At 47.8% G+C, this 14,224-nt stretch overlaps 1 protein-coding gene across 1 annotated transcript in view; it reads left to right on the top strand.

The window, feature by feature from the left end:
• Nucleotides 1-12,870, top strand: part of LOC119390048 (uncharacterized) — a 68,947-nt gene extending 56,077 nt beyond the window's left edge. The window contains exon 6 of the mRNA XM_049415199.1: nt 10,413-12,870. Within this exon, the coding sequence (XP_049271156.1) occupies nt 10,413-11,465 (1,053 nt within the window). The 3' untranslated portion in view covers nt 11,466-12,870. The remainder of the gene's footprint in view (nt 1-10,412) is intronic.
• Nucleotides 12,871-14,224: the final 1,354 nt, after the last annotated feature.

Raw genomic sequence — 14,224 nt, 5'->3', positions numbered from 1 at the left:
GCGCTTCTTGCCACGGGGTGCCGCCACTTGCCCGCGCCGCACTCCTCAGTCTGCTAACTTTACACGGTAGCCGCTCTCGCGCATGTGAATCACAGCGGGAGAGCGACCGCGTTTCATGACGCGCGCTGACGTAACTTCTTACCCCCGTGCCATCCCTCCCTGTCTAGCTTCCAGTGCGCTCGTCGACACGAGAAAAGAAAGCGCTGAGAGCGTGCGCCAAACCCCCGTAACTCCGCTGATTCTTGACGGATTCGAGAAATTTTTGCGGCAATCGATTCGGGAGGCAGTAAACTCCGATACTAAGGTCATTAGATCATTACTTGGAAAAGTGGTTCATGACCCCTTTAACGTCCCAAATTGGCTCAGTCTATGAGAGACGCCATTCCTTTAGTTTACTATAGCTCAGTTTAATATATTAGTTGATAATGCCTGTGTTAATGTAATGAAATTGATTTCTTCAAATGAGATATATCTGGCAAAAAGACCACGCTGTTAGATCTCTCGAAATATATATCTCACAGATCGCACTTTGGAAACATGCGTCTGTTTTTGTTTCGTTGCCAGCTGGGACTTTTTTTCTTTCGTTTTATTCCTGTCTTTGTAATTGTGCCACTGCTCAGCTCGCTGCTGTTCGTGCTCTTGACAGCTTGCACGTGGCATCATGCACACAGGTTCTTAAAGTACTAGTGCTCCAACATGGCGGCTTAGATTACGTCAAGGCAGCATGATCAAGGGGGTGATTAACCCAATTCAGTGTGATAACGACGCCGCTGGAACGTTTTTTTTTGGCCTCTGTGCACGAAAGATGAAAGAAACAGTATGCGATGTACTGATAACACTAACGTCACATCACAAACTTCGCGTCCCATTGGGTGCTTCAATGTGGCTAATGCTCCATGCTGGTGCTCCAGCATTTCAGCGACGTGAGTGCAAGCCATTTCTATGTTCATCTCACTGAGATTAATTGCTTGCAACATGCATATTTCGTGAAAGTCGCAAGTATACAAAACCCTGAGAGCGTTGATCTTATTTGCAATTTAGTAGTAAGTATTTGCAAGCAGCTGCTGCTCCGAACCACAGATTTGCTACCAGGCCAAGTGAAAGCTATACAACGTTCTTAAATTCCAGACATGCTCCCCACACTTGGCTTTCGCTAATCGTACATTAAAAGAACCAATCAAGTGTCGCGACAGTCTTGAGTGCCATCAAATTTTCATCACTGTGTAAACAACAATTGTTCTTTTCTTTTTTTTTTTCTTGCAGTCGGGATTAGAACGCTAGCTCCGCAGGCGCTACGTACTGTCGATGAAAATCGCGTTTTTTTAATATCTCAGACGGCACGGATCCCCGAGCAAGCTTTCGTGACAGTCAGCTTATGTAAGTTGATTTAGATTAGAAGAGCGCATTATAATACAGCAGTGTGGCGGTGCTGCATATACTGTGCAGCTGGAAAAACACGCGTGCATCCAGTCAGCATAAGTCAAGGAGACGTCTTCAGTCGGGAAGTCCGTATACGTAACAAACCCTCCGTCCCTTCCCTCTATCACGGACAGCGAGGCCGAGCGGACGCGCCTTCGAAGCCGATCAAGACACCGCGAGCCGGCGTCCGGCGCGATCTCCCAAGACGTGCTTCGACGCATCCGGCGCTTCGACCGAAGAAGGACGAAGCGCGCAGTTGCGAAGGAAGCGAGGCGCCGCGTCGTCGTCATTGGAGTGAGACGCCCGCGAGCGTGGTGGTGATATCTACTACTACTACAAGCAAGCGGGCGTGTATAGCCAATGAGAGCACCAAGAATTGACACGTGTATGTGGGTCACGGAAAGTGGCATCAGCGTGGCAATTTAGCGCGGACCGCGGCGCCACGGCGCGATCCGTGGCGGAGCGACCAGCAGAAGCGCCCCGCGCGTCGCCTCACTAGTGTGACGCTCGACAAGCGCGAGAGAAGGCCCTCGACGCGCGAAGCCTTCCCTCTTCCATATTGGCCTTGCGTTGTCCTCCTCTGCAGCGCGATAACCGCGAGTGCGAGCCCCCGACCATCCCGCGCTTCCTGTGAGCCGTGCGCGCCTTCGGTGACGGACGGACGGGACGAGCACCGAGCGAAGCCGCGCGCGTGTTATATCGGCCGCGGCGTCGATCGTGGGACGTAAGAGAGAAACGCCAACCATGGCACGGTTCCGGAAGACGACGACGACTTCGGCGATACCTGGAGGACCACGGATGCTTCGGTTCGTCGTTGAACTGTCGTCGTCTCGTTTCGCCTTCTTCGCGCTGACCACGCTATTGCTGCTGCTCTGCTTCGCGGCGCCCGACGGAGTCGAGGCAGCGTACGGTGCCTCCCGTGCGACGGGAGAAGACGTGTCCCTCATCGAGTGGTCCCACGGTACCAACAGTCGATGGAAGCTGGAACAGGCGCTCAGCGGCCGCGCGGCTCCGTACGTGGAGGCGGACGTGAGCCAGGCGGACGGCATGGCTGTGATGGCGCACCCGCCCGTGCGCTCGTGGGACCTGAGCCTGCGCGAGTTCCTGCGCATCGTGTGTGGCACGCCGCGCAACGTGACCCTCAAGCTGGACTTCAAGGCGAGCCAAGTGCTGGAGAGCGCATTCCTGGACATGGAGAGCGCGCCCCTGGAGGTACGTACATCACGGGAGCGTTTCTATAATTGCTTAGCTTTCTTTGTGAAATGTCGCGGAACTTACAGACCATGATGCCGTCCTGTCTACACGCAAGACAGAGCTGACGTAACGAACCACTTTGTATGTAAAGCTTAATCTGAACTACCTTTAAATCTGTTATGCGTATACTTGTCCTTCGTGGAATTTGTAGATAGACACTTTACCTGATACCCTTAGTGCAACAAGTATGCGTCATCAAAATCATGATTCACTTAATTTCACCTCTATGTCTAGTCAAACAAAATATTGAACAACGCGAACACGGGACGAATACACTTGAACCCCACACTACAATGTGCTGACTCACAAGTGGATGCTTTATTTGCAAATGCGGCTCGTATATGTATGAGGAAGGTTAGAATAAACAAGAATGTTAACAGAGGAGATATATATACTTCTGGCGATGGGCAGCAGGTCGTGGCTGTTCTGGCAGCCGTTAAGTGAAGCTGCATGTTTACGTAGGTGGTAATCGACACATATCCCCCTTTTCCCAACGTACTGGACTGCAACATGGGCTGCTTCTTAGAACATGGTTGTTTTGCATTTTATCCTTAACACGTCTGCATGAACTAGTTTCTTATACGGGAGCTAAAAATACCACCGATTGATTGTCCCTTTCAGCGCAGCTTTCAGAACATTGTCGTACACGACGTACTGTACATAGGGGATAACAGCGAAACCTATATATCTTGAAGGCTAGGACAGTAACATTTTTATAGTTCTTTATTTCGTTGACTAGAGTTACGCAGCAACGCCGCTCTGGATGGTGCTTCGTTTGCCAGCGAATTTTAGCCTGTCGACCTCTGCTGGAAGCCGTCGCTCCGCAGAATGTTTGCAAGAGCGCGTGAGAGCTGCTCGAAGGCATGCTTTTTGCGATGCTATACTTTAGTAAGCTTGGAATGCGCTGAACAATTCTGGAGGCCTGTCGTTGTGAGAAGCGCGTATATCTCCTGCGCGCTTTATTAGACTGAAGTACAAATGACCCGACTGAAGTGCAGTAATATAATACGGTCGTTAACAGGGCATTACGTCGTCAATACGAATTCCTTTGTTTCTGCCTTGATTAATTTCGGCTTCTGAAATTGATTCATAGGTCTGCTGCGTTTCACATGAATCAACAGTTAAAAAATCGCTAAAAAGCCATCCGCAGGATGGAACAATGCTGGTGTCATATGCTGAAATGAAGACCAGAGAGTCCCTAAATATCAATGCCAGGCACGAACCTATAGGCGTAACGCTGCTATGGGCTTATTCCGAAATGAAAGCCTGTTCTTAAAAACACTTAGAGGACACTTGAGCTTCGCCTTCAAGAGTAGAACTCGACAGCGTAATCGGGCCCCGTGCGCATCGCCTCAAGCGTGCCGCAAGGAAAGGAACGTTTGTGCGCGCAACATTGGCCGTTTCAAACTATCCTATAGAATGCCTACCGCAAGTACAGTTGCGAAGTACACACTACGCCATCATCATCATCAGCCTGCGCCCACTGCAGGGCAAAGGCCTCTCCCATGTTCTGCCAATCAACCCGGTCCTGTGCTTTCTGCTGCCACGTTATACGCCATAATTCTTCCTTTTGCCACTACGCCATAATTCTTCCTTTTGCGAATTAGCGAAGTACCCACTACGCGTCCGTAAGGTGTCACGCGCACCTGCACACTTTGTAATGGGTGGGCAGCTTTAAACCACCCACTCGTTGCGCAATTCACGTGTTTTGACGGCTGATACGATTCTACGATTCTACTACGCAATATTACATGCGTTCAGGACTGGGCAGAGATACTCAGAAAAGTATTCCGGAATACAGATATCGAAATACATGAACTGGAAGCCTAAAATACAGATACTGAGATACATTTGCCTTTAACGTAACGGGATATTTCGGAGATACTTTTGCAATAAGACGAAAAATGTATTCCGGAATACAGTTACAGCGATACAGATACTGGAATAATTTTTTTAATTTCAAGGATGCTCATACTACGCAAAGACTTTTATTACTGCAGCATAATGTTGTAATTAAAGTTACAGCGCATCGAAACGTACAGTACATTAATTTATTTATTACAGTACTCTCAGCACCATTAAGACATTGCAGGGGGGTGAACAAATACATAATTAGTAATAATGGCATAATTACAAGTATCAATTGCAATAAAAATACACTATTTCACATCAACAGTAACAAGGAGATGACACCAAAATCGACATACTTGGCGAACAAACTAAGCAATGCTAGAAATAGCACACTTTAAGCAAATCACTCGAACCACTAATGAACACCAGTGAACTGAGAAAAAGCACACATTTATTTTGAAGATCTGCTTTGCTGAGCAAGTTGCTGTGCAGGCTTCTCAAATAGGCTGTCTTCTAACAGCGTCGGTTCAGCCTCAGCACAAGACTCACGAAAGAAAAAAAGTCTGCCTACCGCTAAAGGCGAGCACAAATTCATGTTATAGTGAATAAATATCGCCTTCATAGCCGGATTGCCCTGCAGCGTGGCGATATCTCTTCTCGGGTCATCTAGATACCAAAACGCTTCCGCCCTCACTTGGGTTGTTCTGACTGTTCAGAATCCGAAGTCTGTCCCATCTTCGGAATCCTCAGCCGTCTGACCCTGTCGGTTTCAATGAAGCTGTCACCACCGCCGACGCTACCAGCACCCATTTCAGAAAGCCGCAACAGGCGAAGTCGGCTCCGGCGGTGGGGTAGCCTGCTAGCACAAAGACAGTTTCACGCATGTAATCAATTAGGAACGCACCCTGACATTGGAGACGTGGCTTAAAGCGCGTCAAAGATAGCCATCTTCTAGTCACTTCCGCCGCGACTACGGGAACTGCTTTTGGAAGTGTCGCCGCTTTGAGAACTGAACGCACGCGACGCATTGCAAAGCCTGTTCCAAGGTGGTATCTGCGCGGGGGGTCGCAATGTAATGGCTTGCCACCCGAAAAAAATTACGCGTGCTGCATTGACCTTGAGAGACAGCGACTTTCGTAGGCAGAGACCGACAACACCTCCGCGATTCTGCCTTCTGCGGCGTCGCGCGCTTTGCCTAATGGACCATTCTGTGCTTGAGGGGAAACCATCGCCGCCGTATCTGTCAGCGACCGGCGGCGCGCCTTCGCTTGTCTTGGCACAAAAAAAGAAAAAAAAACGCCATTCACCCATTGGAAACACGCCTCAACTCATTTCCGACACAAAAAAACAATGTAACGAGATACCCATGTCCTGCATAGTATCGCGATACAGCCGATACATCGTAAATGTATTTCACTACTGAGATACAAATACATTTTTCAAATGTATCTCGATACAGAAATACAGATACTCAAAAGTATCTCTGAAATACTATCGCGATACTCTTGTATCGCGATACTGCCCAGCCCTGCATGCGTTAAGGAGACTCGTCCCACTGAATGAGATTCATATAGCTTTTTTTTTTCACGAAGCAGTTTCAAGAATCGGCGTGACTCCGTGGTAGAACACCTGTTTCCCACGCAGGAGGCCTGGGTTCGATTGTCACTCGGACCGAAATTTTTTTGTTTATTTGCATCTATCTCGAATTTTTGATCACGGACAACGCTGATTTTTGCTCACAACCGACAACGCCGACACCGGAATTTCTGCGAAATGAGCTCTTTAACGACTGCACGTAGAAGGCGAGCATCTCCAATAGGCTGACCAAACTCGTCGCACAAGCATCCTGAAATTAAATTTCCACCTCGTGTCCCTCAGTGCACCCTGCAATTCGCCCACAAATCAAGTCAATATAGGTAAATAATAATGTCTGTCGCATCGGGGACAATTCGAGAGCGCTTTGCGACCACTCACTCTGGTGAAAAGTTGACGCTGCTTATTTAATATTTTGCTGTTTGACAAAATATACTAACGATCTTATTTGAACGAGTCTGTATTCCAGATATTTGTGGATTATCATGTCTGCTTGGTCGGTACCTGTGGTGTTCGTGAGTTTCGGGTTCAGTGTTGTGCGCGAGTTTCAGTTTAGGCCACACGAGGTCCCACCGCCAGAGGGCCCAGCAGCAGCGCATGCACCGAGGGCACGCTCCCCACTCCCGAAAACAGACCCACTGTCTTCATGCAGGCCCGTAGCCAGGAATTTTTTCGGGGGGCGGCCACTTGCTGAAAACCTGGACTCTTTCAGAAAACACCTATTTTTATTATCTATTTATGGTAAAAACACATACTTCACCAAAATTTCGGGGGGGGGGGGGGCATGTAGCAGTATATAACCGGTAAAGTGCTGTTTAGCGCAGCACTATATCTCCCTGAGTACGTTACCAACCCTCTCTAGTTCGCGTTTTGCAGCTGGAGAAGTAATGTGTGGTCTTGAGGGTCACGTGATGCCCGCCTCCTCGTTTGGCCATCTTGCATGGTAGCCAGGCGGGCCATCTTGCATGGTAGCCATGTTATCGCGATAGTGCAAAATTCTGTGCAGAATATGATCGCTTTATGGCAGGAATGCTTAGATTCTCAGGTTCCGAAATCTAAGTTGGATCTGGCGCAATTTTTTTTTTTCGTGCGGATAAAAGCGTGCCTTGCTTTTATGTTTGAGAGGAGTACAGTCGTTCGAGAGTTTATGTCGGCATTATTTGCGGGTACCAAATGTACGGTGATACGGGACGGCTCGCCTACATGATAAGGCAAGATTTACAGCTCGCTGATGCGCGTTTCCGTGCTGTAATATGTTAGAGCCATTCGTGCATAGGCATGCTAGCACTTTCTTTTTTTTTATTGCAATGCAGGCTTGCACTTAAGACTTCATGCTTGGTACGCATGTTCGTATCACGTGGGCTCCAATGTCTCTGTTGAGCATAAATCGAAGCGGTATTTTATGGTATCTGTAGTCGTGTATTTGACGATTGTAGCGGTTCGTGACACTATGGCGGAGGCTGACGCCATGGCATGTTTGCTCCGTATAGCTTTGTTTCTACAAGGCCCACGTTCCTTATCGTCTCTAATTAACTTCACTCATAGCTGTAATGATATTACATAAATATCGTACATACATATTCATACGGGTCACAGAAAAAGAAAGGTAACCCATTACATTGACAATTACTTCAGTAAACTATCTAAACCATTACATTTTTACCAGTTAATGCTTCCACAAAAAATAATTGATGAATTACTAAAACGTAGTCGATCATATGTACGTTACTATCCTTGGAATATTACGGGTCAAGCACTTCTTCGCCTACTCATTCCGGAAAAGTCATTTATGTCGTCAGGGTGCCCCAAATGGAACGGCGCACATTTATAAAAATCCCGCAATTCGACTTTGTCGCGTATCGCATTCCGGGGACCTTGCACCTAAGAGCAGAGATATCTTAGTGATTACGAAATATGCGCGTCGTTAAGGCAGAAATAAACCTGAATCATACACATGTGACACTCGTAAAAGAAAGAGACATTAGTGCTGCTGATGTCACCTGTAATCGCCTCGTAGCGGTTTGTCGTAAAACATGCAAGCAAGCGCTTACGTAACGTCAGGTGTTAAATTTATGTCCCTACCCCACGTCCTTCAACTACGCAACGAATGTTCGCTTATGTCGCCAATGCCGGATAATGGACGGCGAAATTGTTGAATAAAAGTCGGAATCTATAACGAATGAAAACGAAAGGGTGAAATCGGGGTGTGCGTGAGTTGCCGAATGTGGTGCCGGCATTACAGGCCTCGAGCCCTACCATTAGGACAAGGAAACAGTTGCAGCGTGCTCAGGTTTGCCTGTCGAAAGATACGCATCGATCAGGATGCCGCGTGCCATGACTGGGGGCGTGGTATACGCATCACATGCTAAAAGACGCATCTCCTGTCACAAGCTTTTCCTGCGATTAAGGTAACGGTTACATGCAACTGATTACGAAAAATAAAATGGTTGGAATACATTGGCCGTTACTAATTTAGAAAATAAATCCATTAACTACAAAAATACGCAAAAACGTAATTGATTGCATCTAATCGATTACGTATAAGTCTGCTCATATGTCACTCGCCACGTAACTGCCCTACTTCTTTTATTTCTTGATACACACGTGCTAGACACGTGGAAGTCATTGAGAGCACTTATGATTAAGTTGTAATGATCGTTCTGACGAGCTCGAAAGCTGAGAGAAAGTGTCAGCTAAGCGTCACTGCCCTCCCATGCGGATAGCGCGTGGATGAATTAGGCGCGGCTGTATGACAATGTTATCTCGAAGTGACTGCACAAACGCGAGGGAGCCTCACCGGCACACAACTGACTACTCGGAAGACCTGCGCCGATGCAATGATAACGCTACTACGCTCGTGTTTCCCAACTGGGCCGTTCGATTCCCAACACCTGGCTTCCTCGTCGCAATTTCACTTAGCTGGGAATAATAATAATAATAATAATAATAATAATAATAATAATAATAATAATAATAATAATAATAATAATAATAATAATAATAATAATAATAATAATAATAATAATATCTGGAGTTTAACGTCACACAACCACGATATGATATGAGGGACGCCGTAGTGGAGGGCTCTGGAAATTTCGACCACCTGGGGTTCCTTATAACGTGCACCTAAATCTAAGTACACGGGCCTCAAACATTTTCGCCTCCATCGAAAATGCAGCAGCCGCGGCCGGAATTCGATCCCGCGACCTTCGGGTCCTTATCTGCGAAATGGACAGTACACCGCCGCGTTGTAAAAGTGTGTGTGCATTCAAGTTGAGTGCTGCCGCTTGCTTTACACTACTTGCATGCCTGAATGACTGTCCTCCCTCCCTCCCTCCCTCTCTCTATCTGTGCGTTCGTGTACGTTCGTTCTCATAATTCCATATGCAAATCCAGTTGCAAGCGGAATACGCTTCTACGGATCGTTAATAAGTACGAAGCAGATATAACGACTTTCGACCGTTCATAATTATTCGCGACTGCTTTGAATCAATGTGCTGCCACTATCATAGCACATAGGCACTTCCTCTACCATTCGGGTACAACAATGCTGCATTCTTAGCAGTGCGCTGGAAAGGCTTTCAAGATGCGCGTATAGTACGCATGACGCGTACGAACCTTTATAGTCATTTAATGTATCATTTCGGTTTGTGAAGGCCTGCCATATATTCCTTCGTGAGCTCTCTTCTAACACAGGCCTTATACAGGAACCATTGATTACCTTAGTGTTAATTTATTCTGTACTTTTTTGTTAGAATCAGCACTCGTAGGAAGTAAATTGTAGAGACCCTTAAAGATACGATGTCTTTGCTTCAGCCTACTGCCGTACTTTAATCATTCATTCCCTCACACCTTTATTTCCATAATTCGTGCTTCATTCGTTGCCTCTGAATACAAGATATGGCCAGTTTCAAGTGCAGCAGACAGCCATTGCCGAGGGGTTAAAATGTTTACGACATCTCGCGATGCTCATGTCCATAGGCGTGCACACGGGGGGGAGGAAGGGGGGCAGGAGGGGCGCCCCCTGGTCACCTAAGAGGGGGGGGGGCGCAAAATCTGCCCCACACATTGACCCGCCTAGTCACATAAGGGGGGGGGGCGCAAAATCTGCCTCGTACATTGACTTACTAGCGGGGGGGGCGCTGCGATGAACATTCGCCCCCCCCCCCCTGATGGGGAAACCCAGAGCACGCCTATGCTCATGCCTGCTGCCCCGATCGTTATCAGCGCATCACGTTTATATAGAATTAATTCCTGAGGAAGAACCTAAAAACGGTTCCATTTTTTTTTCGCAGAACTTGCGTGACCTGTGGCTGAATGCTGACATCGTCGAAGGACCGGGTGGCAGGCCCGACGTGGATGCCCAGCACTTCCTGCAGCTGTGCACCAGCCGCTTCCCGCAGGCCACCCTATCGCTGGGCTGGACCACGCGTCCCATGTCTTCTTACAGCTGGGCTCACGTCGAAGCCATGGCTCGGCTCCTGGTCTGCGGTCCGTACCGCGTTCCCCGGGTCACCTTTCCCGTGCGAGCCTCCATGCTGGCCGCGTCAACGCCGCAGTTACTGTGGCTGCTGGACGTCATCCCTGGCTCGACTCTGACCGTCTGGTCTTCGCCGCGGGACCCGTGGAGCACGAAAGCGCTAATGAAGCTACGGAACCTTCTTCCATTGACGGCCGTATACTACGACCTGCCGTCCGACCAGAAGCAGGACTTCGATCGCGCTAAGGCCCTCGTGTCTTCACCAACGCCGCACGTTCAACACGTCGACGACGGTCCGCTTCCGGAATGGTCACTGGGCATCGGATACTCTTGTCAGCACAGGGCGCTAGCTGGCAAACGCGCGGTCGTGTTAGCCGGACCTGGAGCCAGGCTCCTGATGCCGAACAAGTGGGACCTCGTGGAAGCCAAGGTCGATCTGAGCCGTGTCGGAAGTTTGGTTCTGGGCTGGGGACAAGACGCGGACAAGGTGCAGATCAATGGAGGCTGCTTCTACATTACGCTGACTAACGGCCCCAACGTGACGGCGCAGGTGTGGGCCTCTCCTTGTCTGCCGACTACCTCCTCTTTCGACGAAGAAGACCACGACAAGAAAGGTGACACCTTGCGCTCTGGAAAGCCCCTGGTGACTCGCCAGTGGCCGTCGTCGCCATCACCGTCGACACAGACATCATCACCGACGCCCATGGTGTCTGCACCTTCAAATTCGCTCCTGTTCGAGTCTCCGGGCGCCGCTGTGGTGTACGACGTCCGCATCTCGTCCTCGTCGGCCGTTTCGCGTACGACATCGTTGACTGCGTTACTGCTCTTGTGCCTCGCGATCTCCTTGGCTGCCTTCCTGCACTGCTGATGACGTGACGCTTGAACATGAATGTGGACGGGACACCAGTGCAAATTCACGTTTAGTATTTCCTTTACAGGCCTGATAATTGAAGGGATATCGGCTCTGCGAACGTACGCTGTTGTTGTTGAGAAACAATCTGACGCCAATGATCTACGCATTAAATTCTTTTGTTTTACACGGCTTGACGGCTGGCCGTCTAGTCGTTTAGCGTTGCTGGCGACAGCTCTGGAGACCACCGTGGTGTTGTTGATTGTCGCACGCCTCGTAGAGAGCTCAAGGCACTTGTTTAAAACGTGCGAGTAGCGGGCTTTAGGCAACACAGGGGACATATAGCGATTAAAGCATCGCGAGAAAGCATTTGAACACGAGAATGTTAGCTAAATATATAGATAGGCGCTGCCTTACGGGTTACGATAGCTATAGTTGGGCGAGTCGGTACATCTCCATCTTTACACACAGCATGCATGAAAAAAAACATAGACAATATAAGGACAAACGACGAAACACGAGCGCTGTATGTTATTTGCTGCGTGCTGTGTGTAAATGTGTCTAACTGGTTGCTTCATGCTTAGCTGCTTTGGCCGTCAGGAGCCCGGTATAAACAAGACACACGGCAAGCGAACGAAGTTGAGTAGCTTGTCCCCAAAAACTTAATGTCTATGAACTTAGACGTTTCCACTGGGATCTCCGTTGTAAAACGTTATCGTGCATGGTAAGAGCTACTGATAAGCGTTCTCACATCGTGCCAGGCACGATACAGCTAATTAAAATTCAGCATGAGTCCATTTCGGTCGCGTAACGTGCCAGCTTGTTAATTAAGACGTATCCAAACACTATTTTGCAGTGATAACTTTGTCTACACGCCTCGGCAAGCGATGATAGTGGTTCACGAGCAGCCGGTTTTCTTGAGGCCCAGCTCTATCTTAGTATTAGCGTCTTAAATTGGGCTGGTTGGTACATTCTGATTTCGAACGAAGAAACATCGCTAGAACAAGACAATGACGAGAGGACAAAAACATGGTGCCGTGCTTGTGTCTTCTCGTCATCGTCTTCTTCCAGCGCTGTTTCTTAGACCAAAGTCTCTATCTAACTATCTTAGAAGTGGTCTTGCTGACTGAAAGGTAGGGTCTTGTGAATGCTTCTGTGTAAATACGGAAATCGCAACGAATATGACACGGTGTGCGACCAAAGGCTAAAAACCACTGCCTTCATTAGTTAATCGCGTTTACAAGCGAACCTTTGTTTTGTTTAGAGCTCATGTGCCGAAACCGAACCCTCTAACAATATACTTAACTTTTATCGTTATAGTTCAAGGCCCATGGTGTGGTATGACAATAATTAAAAAAAAAGATGTAACGGTGTAGCACAGAGGAATTTCTGTTCTGAAGTGTGTAATAAAGTGTTTTTGGCCAGTGCATCTTCTGTGTGTCAAGTTGTCATTTCAATGAATGGTTATTCAGATAACACAAGCAAGCACATACAAATAAGGTAAAAGTTCAGGGGGGGGGGGGGCGAAGGTTCATCGCAGCGGCCCCCTTCCCTATTAAGTCAATGTATGGGGCAGACTTTGCGCCCCCCCCCCTATTAGATGACTGGGGGGGGGGGCGCGAAGGATATATATATATATATATATATATATATATATATATATATATATATATATATATACATATGTATATATATACACATATATATATATATATATATATATATATATATATATATATATATATATATATATATATATATATATATATATATATATATATATATATAGAGAGAGAGAGAGAGAGAGAGAGAGATAGACAGAGAGAGATGCTATATATATAGCATCAGTAACACATTATCTTAGGTTTTACCATGCGTGTCCTGCGATGCATTATCAGTTTCTTTCTTACTACGTGTGATGGGTTCACGCATGTGTGCCCCTTGCGTTCTCTTAGCACCTCGTTTCGTTGATTTAATTTCTGTGGCGCCATTAGCCGAGAAATGTATGAGTATGCTGATTAGTTTAGAGGCAGTGTACACGTAGTTATGGGCGAGTTAAGCCTACGAAATGGTTGGCATCTCCGCCCTCAATTTCGCGGCAGCGCCTGGTACTCCTCCACCCCGTGCCATATGGGCAATTATTGTCGGCACGTGATGCGTCTGGCAAAGTGCGGCGCCAGTGAGGTTACTCGTGGGAGGAGACGTCGCTTCCGTGGGAAGCCAGCCCGACTCGAGGCTTCCAGAGCGCGCAAGGTCAATGCAAAGGCAGAGAGTTTTAGACAGTGCCCGTGTACACACCGCACCACAGGCGTTGCTCGGGTCACCCGCAGTTACTGTCGACCCCGTGTAGAATGGCGTTTCTACGTTGCTCTGGCTCTGGGAACCATGTCTGGCCTCGAACAACGCCTTTGTAGAACCATGTTCTTGTGTAACCACACCCACCTATTGTGTCTTCTGACCGTAAGTGTATATTAGTGGCGCTAGCGTAGAGTGACACTCTTGTTTCTCTTCCAAGCACTTCCGGTTGAGCACTTACTTCCGGTTTTCCTAATGTTCACAAGAAGTATAGTAAAAAAATTAAACTGGTACGGAATCGATAACTCTGGTTCTACTTAAGAGTTATATCGGATTCATATGATATCGGAGCATAACTTCACTTAATATAAGAGCCAATTAACTGTCAGAATAATTAATGAAATTTAACTGAACAAGTTCGTTGAAAGAGCACACGCATTTCTTTTGAGCAGCTGGGATCACTGCACCACCTGGCGGAGCAG

The sequence above is a fragment of the Rhipicephalus sanguineus genome, chromosome 4, assembly GCF_013339695.2.
Source record: "Rhipicephalus sanguineus isolate Rsan-2018 chromosome 4, BIME_Rsan_1.4, whole genome shotgun sequence".
NCBI classification, from domain to species: Eukaryota; Metazoa; Arthropoda; class Arachnida; order Ixodida; family Ixodidae; genus Rhipicephalus; species Rhipicephalus sanguineus.
The sequence above is the reverse complement of the archived record's forward strand: the minus strand, read 5'-3'. Positions and strand labels throughout refer to the sequence as shown.